Source organism: Erinaceus europaeus, chromosome 1 (genome assembly GCF_950295315.1).
Source record: "Erinaceus europaeus chromosome 1, mEriEur2.1, whole genome shotgun sequence".
Lineage (NCBI taxonomy): Eukaryota > Metazoa > Chordata > Mammalia > Eulipotyphla > Erinaceidae > Erinaceus > Erinaceus europaeus.
The window spans coordinates 202,421,578-202,446,400 of record NC_080162.1 but is presented as its reverse complement, the minus strand read 5'-3'; the positions used below and the strand labels follow the sequence as shown (position 1 = coordinate 202,446,400).

The 24,823-nt window shown below is 47.6% G+C and overlaps 2 protein-coding genes across 3 annotated transcripts in view; one reads left to right on the top strand and one right to left on the bottom strand.

Moving 5' to 3' along the window:
• Positions 1 to 24,823, top strand: part of TG (thyroglobulin) — a 302,611-nt gene that overhangs the window by 194,579 nt on the left and 83,209 nt on the right. The window lies entirely within an intron of this gene.
• The window catches only part of SLA (Src like adaptor), an 80,893-nt gene that overhangs the window by 15,704 nt on the left and 40,366 nt on the right, over positions 1 to 24,823 (bottom strand). For both annotated transcript variants that reach the window (XM_016187589.2, XM_060201305.1), the window contains 3 exons: positions 11,869 to 11,966; positions 1,889 to 1,988; positions 903 to 989 (listed from right to left, as the gene is read on the bottom strand). In XM_016187589.2, coding sequence (XP_016043075.1) covers positions 903 to 989; positions 1,889 to 1,988; positions 11,869 to 11,929 — 248 coding nt within the window. In that variant the 5' untranslated portion in view covers positions 11,930 to 11,966. The remainder of the gene's footprint in view (positions 1 to 902; positions 990 to 1,888; positions 1,989 to 11,868; positions 11,967 to 24,823) is intronic.

The window sequence follows — 24,823 nt, the reverse complement described above, 5'->3', positions numbered from 1 at the left end:
AACTTCCAGGTAGGGTTGGACTCTTTTACTTTTTGAATTGCCCCCAGGGTTATCTCTCAGGCTTGGTGCCAGCACTAGGAATCCACTGCTCCTGGTGGCCATTTTTTCCATTTTATTAGGACAGAGAGAAATTGAGAGACTGGTGTGTGGGGGAGACAGAGAGGGAGAGAGAAAGATACACACCTGCAGACCTGTTTCACCAGCTGTGAAGCATCCCCCCTGCAGGTGGGGAGCTGGGGCCTCGAACCCTGATCCTTCAGCAGGTCCTTGCACAGAGTGCTGTGTGCCTAACCAGGTGCATCACCACCCGGTCCCCTCGACTCTTCCTTATAGACTACTCTGAGGGTAGACGTGACCCTCCAGTGTGCCATGTGGGAGCTGTGTCAGTAAGCTCATGCTTGACTAGCACGGGGCACGTGCTTCATGGGTGCTACTCAAGATAGCAGACATCTGTGCTGAGGAGATGAGAAACTGTCCCCACTGTAACCTATTCTATCCCTCCCCCAAGCAAATGATTAGAACAAGCAGATGGGGGAGTCGGGTGGTGGCACAGCGGGTTAAGTGCACGTGGCGCAAAGCACAAGGACCAGCATAAGGATCCCAGTTTGAGCCCCCGGCTCTCCACCTGCAGGGGAGTCGCTTCACAGGTGTTGAAGCAGGTCTGCAGGTGTCTGTCTTTCTCTCTCCCTCTTTGTTTTCCCCTCCTCTCTCCATTTCTCTCTGTCCTATCCAACAATGATGGCATCAATAACAACAACATTAACTACAACAATCGAAAACAACAAGGGCAACAAAATAAATAAATAAATATTAATATATATATTTTTAAAGTCCATGATCAAATTTAAGAAATATATAAAGAAAAGAACAAGCAAAAGGTAAAAAAAGAGAAACACACTCACCCATGGTAAACTCTGGCCACGCATATTCCTGGGATATAACTCTCTCGTCCAGTGCTGAGAGAAATGGCCTTCCACCAGCCCCCTTCACTGCATCAAGGAGAAGGTGTAGAAAGGGGAGGATAAGTGAAAGGCCAAGCAGAAGAATAAATGAGTGCAGCAATCAGATTTAATCAAGGGTACATTGAACAAAATCGATCATGGACTACAATATCCTGAATTTTCCACGGGCAGGTTTAGTTTTTACATCTATCCCCTTACTCCAGCATAACTAAGAATTACACACACACACACACACACACACACACACACACACACACACACACACTCATCACACACACACACAGGATGGCAATAGCCATCTTTTAGGAATCAGCAACTGATTTTTCCAGCTGATATCCCATTACTGGAAGGTTAAAAAAAAAAATGAATGAATGAATGGCTACCAATTTCCACCTTGAATGTAATCAAGATAGTTTCAAGTGTCTACATTGAAGAGGACCTAAGTAAGTTGGCTTAGATGCCATTTTTGTCCTGTACTATTTTGAATGATGGAGAACCCTCCCCCCCCCCCCAAAAAAAAAGGAAAACAGTAATTTCCCTTATTAGATACCCGGTCTTTCTTCCCAAGATTGTGTTGATAGGTATATCAACATTGAGTAAATGAGGGTGCTGAGGGCAACACAAGAAGCAGAAGTTGGAATAGAACAGGTCTCAAAAACCATGTCACGGAAATTTCAGTTTTATCCCTCAGAGAGTAAAGTATCACTAAAGGCATTGTTGCCTCGGTGGTATTAAGAAAGGTTAGACATTAAGGCCTTAGGTGTACATGGACCAAATGCCACACCTCATCATCACAGGACCTTGTAGAATTGGAGAGAGACGCCTAGGATCTACCAATTCCCGCCTAAATGAAGTTTGTAGCCTTTTTTGGCACGGGGGTTGCCAGGAAAGAGGTGGTCAGAAAGTTTTAGAACATTAGGACTCACTCAGAAATCACGCGTAGTTTCTCTCCTCGGCGGAATATTGGGGGGCTGATGTCAGGGGAGGGGTAGTCACACAGCACAGCAAGGAAGTCACTGTCCAGTCCTGGGGAAAGAAAGACAGGCGGGTGTTCTTAGTCACGAGGAGACAGATGTGGCTTTGGAGGAGAAGGGGCAGAGAGGAGCCCTGCCTGAGGACTTGCAGCTGGTAACATCCCACTGGAACAGAAACGTCAGTGGCAGCGCATGAAGGAGCCCTGAGGATCAGGTGAGCTAGTCCTAGACCCTTGCAAGGGGGCCTTGCTCCTGGCATTCTCATCAGGAAAATGGAGATCCAGAGACTCATGGCGTCTTCGGGTGTCGCCCTTTATTTACTGATTCATGTCATCTCGGGCAGGTCCCAAACACCTAGAAGGGTGTCATCCTTGTTTTTAAAAATGAAGATCCCTGGCGGGGGGCACTGGATTTATCGCACATAGTGTGAAGCACAAGGACCAGCTCAAGAATCCTGGTTGGAGCCCCCGTCTTCCCACCTGTGGGGGGGGGGGGATCACTTTGCAAGTGGTGAAGCAGGTCTGCAGGTGTCTGTCTTTCTCTCCCCCTCTCTGTCTTCTCCTCCTGTCTCGATTTCTCTCTGTCCTATCCAACAAGGACAGCAGCAACTGAAACAACAGTAACAACAAAAATGCAATAAAGGTGGCTGCCAGGAGCAGTGGATTCATAGTGCAGGCGCACCGAGCTCCAGTGGTAACCCTGGAGGCATAAAAAAAAAAGAGGATCCTGAACCTTATTCCAAGGTTCTTATGATATGAGATGAGATGGCAGGAGCTGGCACCCCTTGGAAAATAACCAAGGACAACTGACATCCTTTTGTTGCATTATCTAAGGTGCCCCATGCATGGTGAAGGGGTACCACGGGTCCTGAGGACCCTCCAGGGCCCAGACACAGAAACTCTGAAGATCAACAAAATGTCTCTTCCTCAAAGGAAGATCACCTTGGGGATCTATTTAGCACAGACTTTATTTAGGTGGGCGGGCAGGGTGTGTGTGTGTGTGTGGGGGGAAATAAGTACTTTTCATCCTATGTATTTTGAAAGTGATTCTGAAATTTTGAACAGGAAGCACGCTTTCTGCTTCGTGTGAGCACAAGCTCACGATAGGCAGATAACAGCGATAACATGTGAATCTGTGTTTTGTCGCTAAGCAACATCCTGTTTCACAGCCTTAGTGATTTTCCGTGCGCCCAGCTCTCTAGATGCAGGCTGGCTAGGATCAGGGTCCCCTTGGGGAGGGGGTGAGATGCTTTATAAGTCAGCAAATACAGTGGCTGTTGTTGGGATGTTTATCATCCCACCTGCTGCTGTGCTTCTGAGTGCAAAAAAAAAAGTCTGGGTCACATGTCATTCATTCACTCACTTGATCATTCTCTACTGAGCCCCCCACCATGGGCCAAGCAGAGAATAAGCTAAGTCAAGATCCCCTGCTCTGACGGATTCCCACTCTGAAGGGTACACAAACTATTGAGGCTGAGTCGTGGCGTACCCGGTTGAGCGCACTTGAGCATTGTAACATGTGTGCTCAACCAGCTGTGTCACTGCGTGCCCCCACCAAGGTGTCATTTGTTATTGTTGCTTTTGAAATTTTATATATTGGGGGGGGAGAGGGGGGAGGGGGAGAAGGGTGGTGGAGAGGGATAGGGAGAGAGAGAGGGAGAGGGAGAGGGAGAGGGAGAGGGAGAGGGAGAGGGAGAGGGAGAGGGATAGGGAGAGAGAGAGGGAGAGAGAGAGGGAGAGGGAGAGGGAGAGGGAGAGGGAGAGGGAGAGGAACCACTCTGTTGTATGCAGGGAAAGAGATAAAACATGGCATATCAAGTACTCCCAATGTGAGGTCTACCCACTAGGCCACCTCTCAAGCTACGTGGTTGGATTTTTAAAGCAGCCCAAGAGAAAGTGGTCTGATTTGTGGCAGGAGCACGGTGAGTGGGCGGACATCACAGAGCCAGGTCTGTTGTACAAAACAAGTGCTGAAATGAGAGCCACAGACAGACTTCGTTATCCTTGACAATAACAACACCTTGCAATAGGTTGTGTGTCTGTCTGTGCGGAAGGATTTGGGCTTTAATCTCCCAATTCAAAATCAAGACTGTGAAGCCAGGCAACTACCTTCACCTTTGAGAACAACAGCCAGCAGGAACAAAGATGGAAATAATATCCCATCAGAAAAGCGACTATTTCTACAGAGAAAGGTGGTGGTGGAGAGTTTCAGTTTCACAATAACACATTTGTATTTCCTGTGGAATTTTTATAGTGTCATCTCTAATAGATTTAATAACAAACTAGCACTATGAAAATATTACATTGGGGTTTTGGTCTTTCATCTCTGTGGGATCCTGTACAAGGGATTTCAGTCTTGTCTTTATGACCTTTACCACCAGAGGTAGAAAAATTGAAGATGAAGAGGCCGAGTGGTGGCGCACCTGGTTGAACACGCATGTTACAGTGCACAAGGACCCAGGTTCAAGCCCCCGGTTCCCACCTGCAGGGGGAAAGTTTTGCAAGTGGTGAAGCGGAACTGCAGGCATCTCTCTGTCTCTATCTCTTGCTATCATCTCCTTTCCCTCTTGATTTCTGGCTGTCTCTATCCAATAAATAAATAAAGATAATAAAATCTGTTTTAATAATTGAAGATGAAGTTAGTGAAAGGCACTGAAGTTCTGTCTGTACTTCTGTGGGAAGGGCAGACATGGAAAAGGTCAGGGACCAGGAGCTCATGTAAACCTCCCTCTGCTTTGGCCCTACAGTGTGATCAGTGCCAAGCAGGAAGAGCATTTGCTCAGCAGGCTGAAACATATTATCATGTCCTGGAACGGCCTGGCTCTTTAGAGGATGGCCCACGTGGATTCCGTCAGGTAGCTGAATGACACAGGGACAGCACTGCAGAGGAAGCAGATGACATTCTTACAGACATGAGCTAAGGAAACAAATGAAATGAAGTCTGTGCTGGGCGTGAAAGGCAAAATCCACAGAGCGTTTTCAGGAGAGAAGGAGCTTTAAAAATTAGTCAAATAAGGGAGTCGGGCGGTAGCGCAGCGGGTTAAGCTCATGTGGCGCGAAGCGCAAGGTCCGGCTTAAGGATCCTGGAATGAGCCCCCTGGCTCCCCACCTGCAGGGGAGTCGCTTCACAGGCGGTGAAGCAGGTCTGCAGGTGTCTGTCTTTCTCTCCCCCCTCTGTCTTCCCCTCCTCTCTCCATTTCTCTCTGTCCTAACGACGACGACATCAATAACAATAATAACTATAACAACAATAAAAAAAACAAGGGCAACAAAGGGAAAATAAATAAATATAATAAAAAAGTTAAAAAATCAGTTAAATAGCTCTGTGATTTGGGAAGGGGTTTATTTTATACCTAACCTGAACTTGTTTTTTTGTAAGATAAATATATTTATATCATGAGGGAGAGAGCAGAGCAGAGCACGTCTCTGCTTTTTGCATGTGTGACGAGGAGGGTAGAGATTGAGGTCTCAGAATCACATGAACTGTCTCCCTGGCTTGATTTCTTTGTGTGAGGAAGTGAGGACTAGCATAAGCCCGCCTACTGTCATTGGTGAGGAGTGACAGGGCAGCATGTGCATGCAGTCTGCCATGGTGAAGTGACAGCTAGTATAATTTTGATGGAATGGGACAGCATTATCATGTCATAGTCTAAAACCAGCTTCAGCACATAGCTCCCTAAACTTTCAAAGGTCTTTACCACTGTAAATTTGAAGATAGGCTTATCATCTAAAAACAAACTCCATCTGGTGAGAACAGAAGATGACATACAGAAGACCAAATATTTGCTGATCGGACTTCAAATATGAATGAGAATGAACACACTCAACAATGGGTCAGACTGAACAAATCCAGAGTCCTTTCAAACAGGAAATGAGCCCAAAAAGGGAAGGACACCCAGGCAGAATTTGCTAGCAGACACACAACGTGGTCAGGAGGACAAGGTTATTTTCTACACTGTAATTCTTTACTCTTCTTGCCATTTTTTTAAATGCTGAAAACCTTTCAATAGAACTAATTTATACTCATCTAGCAAAACCAGTCATTCATGGATTCTATTGTCCCATCCAATCCTATAGACTGTATATTCTTCTTTTTTTTTTAAGATGAAAAGATTGAGCCAGGGGGAGAAATACTGAGGCTTCCTTCATTCCAGTACGGCCTGGACTTAGACTTTCCTTGTGCACATGGTGAAGCTGGGCACTATCCAGGTGAGCTATATTGCTGGCCCTGGAATGTATCTTCTTATCACCTAGTGGGCAAAGGAAGGAAGGCTGAGGAGTCTGATCTCATGTACAGGGAGGGGACGGAGGATTTCCAAGCTCATGGCCACAGCCATAATCAACAGAGTTTTCCTTGCCACCTAATTACCCTAGTCTTAATCTCTTTCAGTAGTAATAGTACTAGTCACAATAATAATAATTACCTTGAATAATTTTTATAGAATTTATAATATTCTCTTTAGTCATCATAATAATAAGCACCTTATAAGCTAGGTGAAGGTGTGGGTTTGGTGGGTTAGCTATATATAGTCTTTCAGCAGAAATCACAAAAGTTCAAAGATCCTGTTCCACTGAAACCAATCTCATGGAACAGCAGTGAGGAGTGGGTGAGTGAGAACCAAATGAGAAACTTTCATGGAGTCAAAGATCTGACGTAGGTTCTTCTGCTTTTTTTTTTTTTTCATTTGTTATTGGATAGAGATAGAAATTGAGAGAGAAAGGGGAGATAGAGAGGAAGGGAGACAGAGACCTGCAGACCTGCTTCACCACCTGTGAAGTGACAGATAGAGTCAGAAATTGAGAGAGAAAGGGGAGACAGAGAGGAAGGGAGACAGAGCCTGCAGACCTGCTTCATCACCTGTGAAGTGACTCCCCTGCAGGTGGGGAGCCGGGGGCTCGAACCGAGATCCTAACCAATCCTCTTCTGTTGGTTTTATTTGTGTGTCTGTGTCATTAAACCAGGCGGCCTCAGCCCTCCTCCCTTGAGAGAGTACTGGTCACCTCTCAAAATGCACACGTTTCTTGGAAGTCCTCTCCAGGCTTGTCATGTGAGGGGAGAGAGAAGGGCCCCAGAGTCAGGCCACCTGACTTCAGATTCTGGCCGCCCTTTCCAGACAGTGTGGGCTTGGGTCTCCCCAGGTGCAGAGTGACAGTGATAACAGAAACCACCTCCGTTACTTGTTACTCATGAGTTAACGAGTTCTTAAGTGTAAAACACCAGACGTATGTTAACATCGAGTGAGTTATTTTGCGTGTCCCAGTTTTCCAAGTAAGTACCGAGAAAAACAATGGAGAAACACTAAATTCTCTTATCTCTGTTTGGGGGGCTTATAGTAGGGGCAGGATGAGAAGCTAAGTATGGGGATTGAGCAGTGGTTCACCCAGTGGGGTACACATGCTACAGTGAGCAAGGATCCAGGTTCAAGTCCCTGCTCCCCATCTGCAAGGGCACTGTGTGTGCATGTGTATGTGTAGGAGGGGTGGGGGACTTCTCTTGGTGAAGCAAATGTTCAAGATGTCTCTTTTTCTCCCTCTCCCTTTCTATCTCCCCCTTCACTGCTGATATTTTTCTGTTCCTATCCAGTAAAGAGAGAAAGAGAGGAAGGGAAAAAGGAAGGAAGGAAGGAAGGAAGGAAGGAAGGAAGGAAAAAAGGAAGGAAGGAAGGAAAGAAGGAAGGATAAAAGGAAGGAAGGATAAAAGGAAGGAAGGAAGGAAGGAAGGAAGGAAGGAAGGAAGGAAGGAAGGAAGGAAGGATAAAAGGAAAGGGAAAGAACAGAAGGTTCAGTCTGTGGCCTGCATGCTCACTAGGGGGCTGGTAAATTAACTGAGCGAATCCCACCCACCTCACCAGATTCTGACAAACAGGTCTGGGATCCAGCCCAGGACTCTGAATATTTGTGACTTCCCAGGGTGTCCTGACTTGGGCCACTCACTGAGAAGTGCCACAGGGGTCTGGGGGGGAGGCTTCCTGCCTTTCTACAGCCTTGCCCCCACTCCTTCCACAGGGGCAGCACCTTGGGTTCTATGTAAATACACTGTTTAGCATTTTTCCACCCTGCACAGAGAGGGGTCAGAGCAGCTTGGAGTTTGGGGTACCACCTTTGTCAGTGAGCTTTCCCTTTGGTTCTGCTTGATAAGAAGATAAGAACCCAGGAAGGGGTTTGGGGGGGAGTCTTTAGTTCACAGCAAAGTGACTAAAGACTCTTGTTAAAATGGAACAATGTGATTTCCCACACTACATAGAATTTCCCTGGGTCTCCTTTCATTTTATGCCACCTGGGTCTGGCCTGGGGCAGGAATCTGAAATCTGCAGAATTAGAGCTAAAAAAAAAAAAAAAAAAAAAAAAAAAGAGCTACTGGAGATGATTTGGATGCATCTCATGCAACTGCCAATTGTACTAGTGTATAAAAAATTTTTTTGTGGGAGAATTAACCGTTTATATACACACAGTGCTTTCAGTTAACCCCAAATGGAGTTCACGAACAGTAGAATGACATCCACATTTGTCGGGCAGCTCCCAGTGCTGTGTCACTGCTCTGTGAGGAGGTGGGCTATTCTGACCTCCATGAGAATGAACAGGCTCCTTGTGTGAGGCTCATAGGCTTTCCAAGGTGGCCATAGCAGAAGCTTAGCATCCTCAGCCTTTGTAACCTGCCTGATTTTTTTTTTTTTTTTTTTTAAATCAAGAGCTGCTGCTGCCTCGGTGGCTTCTGTCGTCCTGGTTCTAAGAAGCAGACATATCAAGAAAGCTCTAGAAAGCTTGATTTAGGAGCAGAGGAGCAAAGTCACATGGGGGGGGGTAGGGGGGGGGTGCCTCCCAGAAGCTTAGAAAACATACTGGAACATTCACAGGTTTGCTTCCTTTCTCCTGGGCCCCATGGAGAACCAGGATCTTTTGATGTTTTATAGTTTCCATTGCTCAGGCTAACAGGAGATGTCTGATCACAGGCCGGACTAGCCCTTACCGTTTGAGCCTAGCCAAAGAAAGCAGGAAGGGTTAAGTGGAGTGTCCCAGGAAAGCCCAAGCCCTGGGCCTCATTTGGGTAGAGACTAGCAGAGATAGCAGTCACTGTGCCCCTGCTGTCTCCCTTGTTGAGGTAGGTGTCAGAGGGAAGGGTAGACCCAGGGAGGACGGATGGCAGGGAACGCTTTGCAAGGGCGGCGGGTGGAAAAGCCAGCCGCCCACCCTTGATGTGGTCGCCGGGATCACAGACTGGGGACAACCTGGGGAAATTCTCTTAGCCCGGAGCTGGAGGAGTGGGGAGAACCCCTCGACCTCTTTTTTTTGAGGTGACCTCCCACCCACACAATTGGAAAAGGAGAAATTTCTTTCTCGATGATTTGCATTAAAAAAAATAAAAGCAAATGAGCAAGTCCTTGGAGGGCCGTGTTTTCATGGAGTTTGCTGAAGCGTGCCCCATGCCTCAGAGTGTGAGGTGACACCCCTGCCCGGGTGTCATGCCTCAGTCAGCCTGGCGCTGGACAGTGTGAGTTTCTTCAGAAAGTGACCCTGACCAGAGGGGGAGGCTCTGACTGGAGCCAGTTTGGAGAAGAGAGAGGAAGGGGTGAAGGTAGTCTCCTGGTGAGGTGGGTATGGCCGCTTTGAACAGCTGCCCATGGTGCTGAGCTCTGGATAGGAGATGAGAGGCAGAGCTTCCCAAGGACCTGAACTCTGCTCCTCCCACCATGTGGTTCCATCTCTGGTGTCCTGAGGAACATTCTTTACAATACCCTTAGCCTGAGGGAGGGGATTGCTGGCCTAGAAAGAGGGCCACAGCCCCTAAGAGAAGTTTGATCCCTATTTCCACTGGGGGAGAAATTACAGGAGGAAGATGACCTGAGGGTTCTGAACTCCAACTCCTTCAGGACGAGAGAGAGAAAAGAGGACAAAGGGGGCGATGTCTGGATGTAGTAATAGGTGTAGGTATGACCTGGAAAGAAAGAGTATAGGACCTTAAAAAAATGACTCCCCACCCCCTAGGCTCCCCACCTGTAGGAGGGTCACTTCACAAGGGGTGAAGCAGGTCTGCAGGTGTCTCTCTTTCTCTCCTCCTCTCTATCTCCCTCTCCTCTCATTTTCTCTGTTCTATCTAATAAAAGGAAGAAAACAGCCACCAGGAGCAGTGTACTAACAGTGCCAGCACTGAGCCCCAGGGATAACCTGGGAGACAAAAAAAAAAAAAAAAAAAAAGCCCGAGGTGGGGCAATCACACGGAAACATAGACAGATAGTTGTAGAGATAACAATCAGCCCATATCTGCAACCTTAGGAGAACTGCTCTAGCTGCCAGTGGAGGGAATGGTGTAGAAGTGTTCATCTGTTATCTTATAACTTTACAAGTCAATATTAAATTATTAATTAAAAAAAGAAGAAAAGAGGGACCACTACATATGCCTCACCACGCTTGAATGGGGGTCTCTGCAAATCACCAAGGGGCACTTGAAATGCCAGAAAGCCTGTGTGTCTCCATTGGCAAGAAAAGAGAAGGCAGCTCCTTTTTTAAATGAGATTCATCCCTCGCCCCCCGCAGGAGCCTTGTGCACTCGTGCAGACACTATTCCACAGCTCCTGGCAACCTTGCTTTGCTTTTCCAGTGTCAAAGAGGGAGAGGAGGACACAGAGAGAGAGAGAGACAGAGAGACAGAGAGAGAGAGAGAGAGAGGGAGAGAGAGAGAGAGAGAGGTAAAGATGCACTTTAGCACTGAGTCACTACTAGTAAAGCTCCCTCTCCTTCATGGTTCTCCCATGAGGAGCCAGGGGCTGAACCCAGGTCCCTGCACATAGTAAAGTGTGCCCTCTACTTGGTGCGCATCTCTTAACCTCTCTATCCCAGAGACTCCCTTCTGCAGGGGCCAGAGAAGCCTGAAATGGGACAGGCCAGGGACCTGGCTCCGTTCTCCTCTCAACGTTCAGTTCCACCGACATGATGGTGGCCATCGTGCCTGTGAACTTTGCCCTGTGTAGACCTGCAGGGAGGAATCCGGCCAGGCTGGTTGCCCCGTTAGGAGAGGGAGACCAGGGTCCAGTGGCTTTGGGGGAAGGTAGGAGGCAGCAGTGCTCCGGGTTCACCCGGGACTCACCTCTGGACACTGATGGAGGCCCTGACCTTCTGGCCACCCCATTCCCACCTGCTCAGGAGGCACACTGTGCCCTTCCTGCCAGTCTGACTGGCAGATAAAGCCCAGGGTATGAAAAGCAAATAACACCACCAAGTCCAGAGCATGATGGCTTTACCCTCAGCCGTTGCATCTTTCTTGCTGATGCCCTCTCCGTGTGCTCTGATGAACGGAGAGGTTAGGAGGTTAGCTCACACAGCCTCTCCGGGCAAAGCCGACTTGAGTCATCACTGATGGACCAATGGCCTTGTGCCTTTCTGCGAGAACCCTGGTCCCTCTCATGCCTTCCAAACAGACACAAAGGTTCCTTTATTTTCAGGAGAGTCTCGGAGTGAGTGTCTAGCCTTGCGAAATCATGCCAACAACTCCCTCAAAGAGCTAAGTACCTTCATGATAACATCGGCTGATGGACTGGCTGGCAGTAAGCGGAGCCCAGGTCTCAGAATCCGATGGGCTAGGCTTGGGAGGAAATTTGACTCTATGAATCGCTAATGCATTGCAATCCGTTTGCGCCGAGGGCCTGAGTTTCCCTGTCTATTAAATAAGGAACTGGACTAACTGCTCTCGATGGCCCATCACTGAATACAGCCCTCTCTCTCCCCAGCATCCTTCCACTATTCCATTGCTCAATCTGTTTCAACATTGAGTTGTGAAAGGATTAACAGCCGGCAAAGGGAGAAAGAGAGACAAGTTAAGGAACCCCCAAGTCCCTGCTAACCTGTCTCAGTGATTCTCAGCATTCCTCTGGGGCTTACTGGTCACCGTGAGTTTCCAGGGGACCCAGTTAAGCATTGCACCCAAGGGGTCAGACTTACCAGCTGGGGCAGGCAAGGGCCTCTCAGGAGGTGCTGGGGTGGATCTCATGCTGTTGCCCATTTCTGGCTCTCCCCGGGCTGCGCAAGTCTGCCAGAGCCTGTGGCACGGGAGACACACAGGGAACGTCAACCACGCACAGAGCCCTCTGGGTGGAGAGTGACCTAGTTTAGAGTAGTGCATCCTGCATTCTCCTTTTCAGACTGCTCGTATCTGGAAAGACGGGTGTTTTCTGTGAAGGTGAGGTCGGTAAAGTGTTGGTAACGTTTGTGAAGCTCTCGTTCTTTTTATCAAGGGAGCTACAGAGGGAAACCACAGAGAGGGAAGTCGCGAGCAAATGCTGTTGGTGGTGAAAGTTTCCATTCCTCTGCACCCAGCTGAGGACAGGCGGCAGCCCGCCCCTTAGTGTCTGAGTGAGGGGCTGGGTGAGCTTTGCTGGTGGCAGAGTCCTGGGGCCCTGACCTTCCTCTCTCCGCCCCCCCCTAGGAATTTGAAATACCTAAAGCCCAGGCGTCATTGAGGTTCCAGTCTCCAGTCATTCTGTGAGAGCCCCATGAGAATGGGGGGGCTTCAAGAGAGGTGGAGTGGTACTGTGGTTCTCTCTCTCTCTCTCTAAATATGTGTATATGAAGGAGTCCACCAGGAGCAGTGGGATTCTACAGGTGTGAGTGCCCCTGTCAGTCCTAGCCGTGCCAGGAAAAAAAATAACAGGGAGTCGGGCAGTAGTGCAATGGGTTAAGCACACATGGCACAAAGCCCAAGGACTGGCATAAGGATCCCGGTTCAAGCCCCCGGCTCCCCACCTGCAGGGGAGTTGCTTTACAGGCGGTGAAGCAGGTCTGCAGGTGTCTGTCTTTCTCTCCCCCTCTCTGTCTTCCCTTCTGCTCTCCATTTCTCTCTATCCTGTCCAACAACGGCGACATCAACAACAATAATAACAACAATAATAACTACAACAACAATGAAAAACAACAAGGGCAACAAAAGGGAATATATATATAATATATCTATATATTATATATATGTACACAATACAAAAAATTGAAGGAGTTTCTTAGCTTTACAACTAAAGGGGATAAGAAGGCACTTTCTTTTTCTTTTTTCCTTTGATAGGACAGAGAGAAACTGAGAGAGGAGAGGGAGACAGAAAGGAAGAGAGAAAGCTAAGACACTTGCAGACCTGCTTCACCACTTATGAAGCGTCCTCACTGCAGGTGGGGAGCAGGGGCTCCAATCCGGGTCCTTGTACCATTCCTTGCACTTGGTACTATGTGCACGTTACCGAGCGCACCACCGCCCAGCTCCCAAGAAGGCGCTTTCTGTTTCAGCTTTCTTTGGTTTGGGTTTTCAACCTGCTCTCCCAGTGAGAGAAGGAAGCCCCACGAGAGGACAAACCTGTGCTGCGTGTTTCAGACATCATATCGGGGCCTCTTAGATCTGCCGTTGCTTTCGGTCACTGCACCGTCCCTGCAGCCTTGAGCCTCATTTTGCTGTGAAAGCAGCTAAGGCTGAGGAACGGACAGGAGACTGGTTGGAGGCGGTGTGGTCACAGGAGTCGCCATTTGGACTCCTGATACTGGGTTTCTCATTAGTTCCACAGTGGTGCTGAGGGCGGGCTCTGGAAGGAGACTGTCCCAAATACTAGACAAACACTACTTGTGCCTGCACAGGTTAGGTAAACTGGGGCAAGTTATTGGACTTTTCCTGCCCGTGTTGGTGTATAAGCAATAGAACAGCATTGGGGTTGTGGCTGCAAAATGAACAGATTAAGCTCTCGTGAAAAACGACAACGTGACCTGGCTTAAGGCGCACTGGGGTTACTGCATTGACGTAGACTTTCCAGCTGTTTGTGACGCTCAGCGGTTGACTCCGAGACCTCAGGCACGCATTTGAGAAAAGGACATAGACAGTCACAGAGTTCAGATACACTCCTCCGCTGAAGAGCAAGAAGGCCACTCCCATAACTAGCGCTCTTCCGGTTTCATGGGCAGGAGGATAATTGATGGGGGTGAGGGTCCTGTGGTCAGTGTCAGGACCAGCTAGTTGCAGGTCTTGTGAACCGGCAGCTCAGCTCACCCAGCCCCCCTACCCCGCCCCCATCGGACTTTGACTTCTTTCTCCATGCTGTTCTTGTTCACCTTCCGAAGAGATCTTTGCTCCCAGAGGCCTTTTGGGGGTTGAGAGAGGTCTTCCCAACTTCCCAGTTTTAGGGGGAAGGAGTTTGTGAAGTGGGATACCTGACAAATTAGGGAATGAGGAAGGACAGCATGAGTATTTTCCCCGTTGTTTTGGAAGTTAACATTTTCGGGAGGCGGTGGAGCAGAGGGTTAAGCGCATGTGACTAGAAGCCCAAGGACCCGCGTAAGGATCCCAGTTCGAGCCTCAGCTCCCCACCTGCAGGGGAGTCGCTTCACAGATGGTGAAGCAGGTCTGCAGGTGTCTGTCTTTCTCTCCCCGTCTCTGTCTTCCCCTCCTCTCTCCATTTCTCTCTGGCCTATCCAACAACGACATCAATAACTACAATAACTACAACTGTAAAACAAGAAGGAGAACAAAAAGGAAATAAATTAATAAATAAATATTTAAAAAAAAGAAGGGAAGTTAACATTTTCTTGCCCTGTCACCAGGATTATCTGTGGGGCTTGGTGCCTACCCAACTCCACTGCATCTAGAAATCATATATTTTTCTTTTGATGGAAGGTGAGAGACAGCAAGACAGAGATAGAGAAAAAGAAAGAGGGAGGGAGAGAAACAGAGACAGAGAGATGTACAGCACTGTGAACTTGTGAAGCTCCCCCCTCTGCAGGTGGGGGCTGAAGACTGGAACCCGGCCCTCACCCATGGTGACATGTGCTCTACTGGGTAAGCCAGGCCCCAGGGACATGGCTTTTATTTTATTTTATTTTTTTTGTCCCTAGTCATTATCTAAGTATAGGCATTGAGAAAAACATGTTCTCCCAAAAAACCACATTTTCTCAAAACCTCACAGTTTGCGTCAGCAAAGACACTTGGTTCTCCCGTGCTGGGTGCTCAGCCAGTTCCTGGAGAAGGCAGGCCGTGTCGTCCCACCCACCTGAGGGGCGAGGGGCTGTGTGAGCCTCTGAGGCCCATTTTCCACAGCCCCAGGGAAGAAATGAAGCTGATAGACTCTAATCACAGAAACGGGCAGGTCCACAGGAAGCAGCCTTCTCTCTCTCTCTCTCTCTCTCTCTTTCTCTCTCTCTCTCTTTCTCCTCTACCTTCAGAGTTATTTTGGGGGCTCAGTACCAGCACTACAAATCCATATCTGTCAGCAGCCATTTTTCCTTTTTCTGTTTTCTCATTTTTATTAGATAAGCCAGAAATTGATTGAGAGAGGATGAGGAGATAGAGAGGGAGAAGGAAAGACAGATACCTGCAGACCTGCTTCACCACTCGTGGGGGGGAGGGGCTTGAACCCAGGTCCTTGCTCTTGGTGATACTGCACTGAAACGGGTACACCCTACCTGGCCCCCATATGGTGAGCCTTTAAACACTAGGAGTCGTCCCTTAACCCTGTCCCAGAGCGCCTTCTCAGGGTGTCAGTTCCCACCCCTCCAGAGATCCCAAGACTCTCTGTCTTCATCTTCTGAGACCCTTTGAGGCAGTGGCCTACAGCCCTCCAGTACATAACCCCTCCTTTTATATCACAACTTCAGAAAATAGTCCAGAGAATCCTTTGTTAGCTCACGAAGTGTATTCTCACTTCACCATTCTTGCCAGCCACTGCATGAATTTTCTCAAACACTTGTGTGCTATTTGGGGTGTGGCAAGGCTGTGTGGGATCCAGTACAAAACAAAACAAAACAAAACACCTTCAAACGGGGGCCAGCTGGTGGTGCACTTAGTTAAGCACACACACTACAGTGTGCAAGGACCTGGGTTCGAGCCCCTGGCCCCCATCTGCGGGGGGGAAAGCTTCATGAGCACTGAAGCGGGACTGCAGGTGTCTCTCTGTCTCTGTCCCTCTCTGTCTTCCCCACTTCTCTCAATTTCTTTCTGTCTCTACCCAATAATAAACAAAGTTAAATTAAAAAAACGAGCCTTAAGACATTGCATATATCAGATGAGAAACTCAAGGTTCATCCAAGAAAATGTACGTTCCCAGGGCAGTGAGTGAGAGGGCAGGCAGATCTGAGGGCCTGGCGGACTCTGCTTGTTGTACCAGACCTCTTCTGTCGGCAGGTTGGGGTGTTTGCACCTTGAGAGCAGAGGGAGCTGCTTGGTCCCAGGCTCACCCCATCTACAGCTGTTCAGAAAGCCCAGAAGTTGGAAGCAGTCCCCGAGAGGTCTGCTCACTGGCTTCTTAGGCCTCTAAAGAAGAAGTAAACCTTCTGAAAGAGGCCTCCTTGAGGAGAGTGGAAAAGTCCCCAGGGAACGAGAGCTGGAGTCCCGACCTCATGGAATCCCAGATGCTTTGATCTCATCTGTGACTTGTTTATGCAGAGACAGGAGGTGAGGAAGAGACCATGACAGACAACCAAGAAAGGGCAAAGGAGGAACGAGGTCACTAGCACGGGCTCTGAGCACTCTTGCTTTCTTTCTCCCTCATCTCTGTGGTGTCACAGCCTCAGGACTGGTATTTAGGTCTTCAGTCCCCTGGCCTTTGGACAAATGCTGTCATCTTTGTGTGATGTTGACTTCTGCTCACCCTTGTGGAAAACGAGATAAGTGGAAATGTGGATCTCCAAAGAGAGAACCACTCTCCCCGTTTAATTGTCACAATGCAGACACGATGACTTTGTGAAGGGTATGGGGCAAAGAAGCTCTCGTCATTCCTAAGAGGTCCCACTAGACAGAATCCAAGCCTTGCTTTTTATCTCCCATCTCTTCAAATTCTGTTGTATTTGATGCCCGCCTTCCCGTAGAGAATCCTCAGACACACTTGCATTTGATCTTTCCCGCAGGCCCAAGAGCCGGATTTTCTTTCTGCCTTCTTGGCATGGAAGTCACCCACTAGCTTACTGTCTCAGGCTTCCAAAGTGAGACACTCACAGAGCAGTGGTGCAGAATGAACGCCTGTTCTTATTGGCTTCAGAGTTCTCACAATCTCCCCAGGGTCAAGCTGATGACTGTCCACAGGGTGCAGGGAAGGCCACCAGGGGCTGGCAGGTGCCTCACTCACTAGAGCATGCGTGTCACTATGCATAAGGAACCCGGGTTCAGGCTCCAGGTCGCTATAGGGGGAGCTTCTGTGGCGGGTAAAACTGAATGGTGGAGCAGTGCTGTGGTGTCTCTCCTTATCTCTCTGTCTCTCTCAATATCTCACCCTCTATTTTGAGGAAAGAAAACAAAAGTTGCTGAGAGCAGTGGAGTCATGTAGGCATCAAGCCCCAGGGATAACTTTGCTGGCGGGGAGGGGGGGGGAAGTGAAAGTTCTGGTCATTGTGGACACAGCATGAGAAGCTTACCCCCCACCCCCGCCAGGGAACTGCTGGTGAGAACTTGAGCCACAGGGAACTGGGGATCAATGTCTACTTGAGCTGATGGGGCCTTTTTACTATGGGCTTCAGTGTTATCTAAGAAGTAAAAGCAGACAGGCTTCTCACAGTCTCCCGTGCCCTAATGGGAAGCCGAGAACTACTCTGAGCACCTTGTCTACTTTGGTCTTATAAAGGCAGGCTTCACTGTGGAAAAGGAAGGTGGTTTGAACCCCTCCACAGAAGCCGGTGGAGAGAGTTGGAGGTACTCCACTCAGGGCAAGGAAGGTCCAGGTTCTAATAAATCCACAAACTGCTGGAAATTTTGGCCAATGTGGGAATTCCTATGAAAATAACCTCCTTGTTTAATATATATATTTAATTAATATTTTAAAATTTTTTATTGTTATCTTTATTTGTTTATTAGAGACATCCAGAAATCGAGAGAGAAGGGAGAGCTAAGGAGAGAGACTGAGAGACACCTGCAGCACTGCTTCACCACTCACAAAGCTTTTCCTCTGCAGGTGGGGACCACAGACTCGAACCCAGTTCCTTGCGTATTGTACGTAACAGGTGTGCACCTCTTGGGTCCCTGAAAACAACCCCCTTAGACCTGTGGCTTTCCCTGAGGCCTTGGAATTCTCTTTCCACAACTGGCAGCTACACGTCCATTTCCGTGTGCTGCTGTGACTTCTGGGAGAAGAATGCCACAAATAGGGACCCTCTGTCCATCATCTGCCGCTCCCGACAGCAGTAACTCTGAAACACCACACTGTTGCGGCTGGCCAGCCCTTTATGAGAGATATGCTCATAACAGCCCAAGTCACTCGCCCAAAGTTATATACTCAGTGAGAGGTAGCTCTTCACTTACAGCTAAGTCTGCCTGACTCCAAAACCTGGATTCTCCACCATCAGGGAAGTACTGCCCAGTCTCCCTGCCCTCTGGTCTGCTCCAAGAATACTGTAGGCAAGGGATATTTAAACACCGTCATGAGAGTCGGGCGGTAGTGCTGCGGGTTACGCGCACATGGCGCAAAGCACAAGGACTGACTTAAGGACCCCAATTCAAGCCCCCAGCCCCCCAACTGTAGGGGAGTCGCTTCACAAGCGGTGAAGCAGGTCTGCAGGTGTCTGTCTTTGTCTCCCCCTCTCTGTCTTCCCCTCCTCTCTCCATTTCTGTCTGTCCTATCCAACAATGACAACATCAATAACTACAACAACAACAAACAAACAACAACAAGGGCAACAGAAGGGAAAATAAATAAATAAATAAATAAATATTAAAAAATTAAAAAAAAATTTAAACCCCATCGCTGCAAACTTCAGGATGCTAGACATGTGGGGGAATCTTTAATGCAGGGGCCGTGGAGGTCCCCAGGAGTACCTTGGAAGTTACATGGCAATGCTGGGTAGCCCAAGTCCTGAGGTGAATGGCAGGGGTGTGTGGTAGATGGAGAGGGAGTTAAAGGCTGCCCTGACAGTCAGCCATTCTGGGACCTCTAAGGTGGCCTGGTGTGGGCAAAAAGGGCAGAAGCAAATTGTAGGGGACGTTTCCTAGCCTTTCACAACATTATTTTAAAGAACGTTTATGACCATAATATAAACCTTTTCTAGAAAGAGAGAAAAATGAAATTAAAACTAGCTGTGCTTACACTATACCCATTTTACAAAAACTGAGCCTGCACCTAGGCAATGTGTTTCAAGCGAATTTTCCTCGCTGTTTCCTCTCGATGTTGATAGTGCTTTGATTTATTTATTTAATTATTTCTTTTCCTCCAGGGTTATCCCTGGGGCTCAGTGTCAGCACTATGAATCCACTGCTCCTGGCAGTCATTCCCTCCCCCATTTTTATTGGATAGGACAGAGACAAATTGAGGGAGGGGGGGAGACAGAGAGGAGAGAGAAAGAGAGACACCTGCAGACCTGCTTCACCACTTGTGAAGCAACACCCCCCCACTGCAGGTGGGGAGCCGGGGTCTTGAACCCAGATCCTTGCACTAGTCTTTGTGCTTAGTGCTATGTGTGCTTACCTGGTGTGCCACCACCACCCGGCCCCCTTGATGCTGATTTTACCAGCGGCATTCATCAGTTTCTTCCTTCCACCTGAATAAAGGTCTCCAAGCGTCTATGCACCTGTATTAGCTGCTATGAGAATGAAAAGCATGTCACGGGATGGCTAGGGGGATCTTGAAGGGCTTTTCAGAGCCGCAAATCCTAACTCAGATTCCCATTCCCAACTTAATGACTGTGTGTCTTTGGGCAAGTTATTGTATTTTTCTGGGCCTTAATTTAGGATACAGATATTTACCCAGAAGGGTTATTTTGAGGAAGAAATGACATGTCATATCTAAAGCAGAGTTTGGTCAATAGTAGTTAAATGTTAACCAAAGCTGGATCCCTAGAGAGTCTGGTGTGGCCAGCTACCTCACTGCACACGTCCCTTTGAGCAAGTTCCTTCCCCATTTTGTATCTCAGGGACTTGAAATATGATGGGAAAGGGATGGCCCAGAAACCATTCCTGGCCCTTTAACTTTCTACTGCCGTGACTGTCCTTGGAAGCTGTCCAGTGGACTGGGGACTTCTCATTGCCACCTGTCATCTGAACTCTTTTCCAGGGACCGTCAGAGCTAGGACAGGGGCTTGGCATCTGTTGGTTTCCCTGCCGAGGATCTCACAGGATTTCCGGGGGCACCCCACCACATCCTGACCTCGTCCACAGGTGCATCTCCCTCTCGGGGGGCAAGCCGCTCACCCTGTGACCCACATAGACGCCTGCTCTCTCATTAGAGCGAGAGCAGCTGCCCTGCCGATAAGCCGCACCTGCCCCCACCCCCACCTTGTTCTCTCTTCCCTGTGAGTCTGTGGTTTGGTCGTGGCCCGAGCTCTGGTCAGGAAGAAATTAAATATGCCGAACAGATCCAAGCCAGCTGCTGGTTGAGGTTGGCCATTCAGCAATCTTGTCCCTCTAGTCCTCATAGGACATCCTGATCCCAGGACATCTTAAAGTGCCCACTACAGAACAACAATCCAGAGATCGGGGCATTGGCTTATCTGGGTACTGGGACCCAAGTCCAGGCCCTCTGGTCCCCCACCTGCAAGGGGGAAGCTTCACAAGTGGTGAAACAGCGCCCTGTGTGTCCCTCTTTCTCGTCTTCTCTATTTCTCTTTCCCCTCTAAATTTCTCTCTGTTTTTGTCAATTCAAAATAGTAAAGAAATATTTCTAAAAATAAGATAGCAGGGCCAGGTGGTGGCACACCTGGTTAAGTGTGCACATTCTATAGCACGAAAACCAGAGTTCAAGCCCCTGGTCTCACCTGCAGGGGGAAAGCTTCGTAACTGGTGAAGCAGGGCTGCAGGTGTCTCTGTCTCCCTCTCTTGTCTCATTCCCATTACAGTTTCTCCCTGTTTCTATCCAATAATAAATCAATGAAAAAAGTTAAAAATTATTAAAAAAATAAAATTAAGTAAGAAGGAGATAAACAAAACTGGAGTGCTTAGAAAATAATATAGCAATCCGGTGATCTGACATTACAGAAAGGGGACTGAGAGAGGTCGCTCAGTAAGTTTCACAGCTCCCTCCCCAGAACTGAGTCACTCCAGGAGAGACATGGCCCCTCTGCCATCTTGGCTATCAGACCCAACCCGCTTGTCTGAGCACCTGTATTCTGGCGCCTTCTGCCCTTAGTTCTCAAAAGGGGGTCTCATGCACTCTAGGGCCAAAAGGAGGTGTGGTTTAAACCTTATACCAGATTAGCACGGATGCTGTGTCCCTAAGATGTTTTCACGGTCATTTCAGAAGAATAGGGGAAGCAGTCAGACGTGGGGACAGTGGTGCGGGCAAATTTCAGTTTCACTTCTTATTAAGATATCAGATCTCTTTTCATTTTTATTTTCTGTCTTCATCTTTGGAAAGTAGATATAGCCTCATCTGCCTTGCTGGGTTTTCACGGTCAGGACTAGAGAGGAGAGGAGAGGTGTGACAGCCTGGGCAAGGCTCTGAGTCTCTGAGGTTGGTCTGTTTGCTGTAGCAAATACGTGTGTCACAGCAAGTGTGGCCTCACCCTAGAGCTGGCGGAGTCTGTGTGAAGCCTGGTGTGGAGGAATGAGCACAAAAGTCTTTCATGACGGAGTTTCAGTATCTCTCTGAAATACAAGTGAAAAGCATCCCACCCACTGCTTTATGTATTTACTTTTTTCTAGATCAGCTGTTACCCCTAGAGGATCCTTCATACATAGGCTTGACAGGATAAGGGACCATTCAGATGGGGAGTTTGTTAGATTCTGAGCAAATTTTCTGAGAAGTCAGAATATCAGTGGGGGAGGGGGTGGGATATGGAGATCAGGTGGTGGGAATTGTGTGGAGTTGTACCCCTCCTATCCTATGGTTGTGTTAATTAATCCTTTCTTAAATAAAAAAATAATAAATAAATAAATAAAACAAGGGAAACAAAAGGAAAAATAAATAATAAAAATTTTTTTAATTAAAAAAACAAAACAAAACAAAATTACTAAACTAAGAAGGAAGCAAATTGCTTTCTTATCAAGAAATAATTATTAATGTCCCCAAAGCCCTATTTGTCTTGGTCTCTCCAAAACTTTGGAGTTGTTTCACTATCCCAGAAAAATGGAATTTGAGACTTCAAATGAGACCAAAATTGAACAGACACAACAGATACGTAGAAAGGGATTTGGAGAACCTGGGCTTGTCTTCATCTGGAAACCTCTGATTATGCAGTTAGAATGTTCAGAGCATTCATGCTGTGTCTCGCTAAATCGCATGTCCATGAAGTCACAGCAACGATGACCTCCTAAGTATGTGCTATTTCCATTAACTGATATTTTCAACCTGAAATTGCTATGTTTTAGACCTTGACTCCTGGAGAGAAAATTGGAAAAGTTTCAATTTCATTCCTATTCTAGTCATATTAGATGGTATTTCATTCAACATTTATGAACAAAAACTCCATTTTATTATAAAATTATTTTGAAAGTTGTTATTTGTATGTCAAAATATCACACTTTTTAAGATGAGGGCTGAAATACTTCAGAGTGATAAGGATTTTTTCTGCAGATAAATGCATTTTAATAGGTGAGTCTATAAAGCTATTTTAATAAAGTTATTTTTAAGGGGGAAGAGGGACCAAACCAACTAGAAACAATAAGCCTTTCTGAGAAATAATGTGAAATTAAACAAAGGATATTTCCATTTCATTGGCTAAGATTATTGTGTTTGATTTCAAAATCAAGCAAGGGACCAGCTTGGCTGGCCTCAGGGGTTCATTTCCACTCTGTTTTTGGCAGCTTAGTTAAAAGCTGGCTGAGCAGGTGTGAGTTAGCACCAGGAGAAACGCTAATACCTGTTTGGAGCTCTGGAATCTCCCTTCTTCCTACAAGGCCACATACCCAAAAAAAAAAAAAAAAAAGAATATCAGTGGGGGCTAGGTAGGCCTAAGGTTAGTTCTTATATTTCTACATAGTCTGTCTCCTGGCTGGCTTAATAAGTAGTGGTAACTTGGACTGGAGTTGGGGTCTTGCACCAAAACAAAAGACCCTGGGGTGGGGGCAGGGACAGTTCAGGATCTGGAACATGATGGTGGAGGAGGATCTAGGTGGGGGGTTAGACTGTTATATGGAACACTGAGAAATGTGACACATATCAACTAATGTATTTTACGTGTGTCAACTGTAGACTGTCAATCCCCCCAGTAAAGAAAAAAAAGACAGAGAGGGAAATCAAACACAGAAGAAAATAAATAAGCAAATAAGTATTGGTTATAGAAAGGGAATCATAAATAAAATTATTATGAAACTAGATTGTGGGATACACAATTATACAGAATGAGAAAATGGAGAATAAATGATGCTTTCCTTTAAGATCCTGAAACTTGCTAACTGTGGGTTTTGACAAGAGGAGGTAGGAGGAGATTTGCCTTTTAAAGGTATTTTATTTATTTATTTACTGTTGGATAGAGACAGAGAGAAATTAAGAGAGGAGGGAGAGGTGAAGAGGGAGAGAGACAGAGAAACACCTGCAGCCCTGCTCCATCACTCCTGAGGCTTTTCCCCTGCAGGTGGGGAGTAGGGGCTTGAACCCAGGTCCTTGTGCCCTGTGATGTGTGTGTTTAACCACGTGCATGACTGCCTGGCCCTGAAGGAGACTTTACTATAGAAGGTATATGTGTTCTGGGCCCGGGGACTGTCAAGCAAGACTTCCTTTAGCTTTTTTATTCACAAGCATGAATCACCAATGTGGCTCACAAAATAGACTGAGCAAATCCCTTGAGAAAAACGCACCACAGGAGCGGGGCAGTGCCTCGGGTCGAACACACACATGGCAGTGTGGCAGGCTCCAGACTGAAGCCCCTGGTCCCCACCTACAGCAGGGCAGCCTCCTACGTGGAGAAGCAGTGCTGCACGGGTCTCTCCTCCTCCCCTTCTCCTCTCAACTTCTCTCTATCCTAGCAAATGAAAAGAAGAAAGAAGAAGAAATGGCTGCCGGGAGTGGTGGATTCTTCTGTGCATGCGCCATCTCCCAATTGTCAAAAGTGACAATTCTGGTGGCTAATAAATAGAGATAAGTAACCACACACTGCACAGTCGTACGAGTGGAAGTCTTCGATGGCTCGGTGGGAGGTGTATGGGCGCTGCTTTTACTACAGAGGGTCAGTAGGTTGCAAGGGTGAGAACCACTGAACTGTCCTTTGTCAGCATCATCCTATCTTGGGGGTGCCTGCAGGGCCCTGGGTGTGAACTGTATTTTTAGCGAGTCTTTATGGGATTTTCCAGCAAGGGACTGTGACGCGAGACCAGATCTGTTTGTACTCACAGATGGGACGCAGTGTGTGGCTGTCAGGAGCTCAAAGGAGCGGCTAAGACCTGAGCATACACTGTGATGGGAGACAGTAGACTGGTGGTGTGCTGGTGAATGCCTAACAGCTGTGATGCTTGGTGGTGGAGGTGGTGGGGGGTGTTCTTATTTCTAGTGTTTGCCCATTTCTTTCATGTGAAAACAGTCCTTTGTTTTGTTTTGTTTTTTCTTTTTTGTTGTCCTTGTTGTTTTATTGTTGTAGTTATTAATGTCGTTATTGTTGGATAGGACAGAGAGAAATGGAGAGAGGAAGGGAAGACAGAGAGGGGGAGAGAAAGACAGACACCTGCAGACCTGCTTCACCACCTGTGAAGCGACTCCCCTGCAGGTGGGGAGCCGGGGGTTTGAACCAGGATCCTTACGCCGGTCCTTGCGCTTTGCGCCACCACCTGCACTTAACCCGTTGTGCTACAGCCCGACTCCCAACAGTCCTTTCTTAACAATGGGGAGAAGGTCGGAGAAGTACCAGGTAGTCATACATCCCTAGAAAATGTTGTTTTTGTCAGTGAGTATTATAAAGTCCAAGTTGTAGAAACAGTGTTCACAAACTCACATGACATCACTCTGTAGGGGCCAGGCAGAGGTGCGCTCGTCTAAGCACACACGGCATCACCTGTAAGAATCCTAGTTTGAATCCCTGGCTCCCCAGC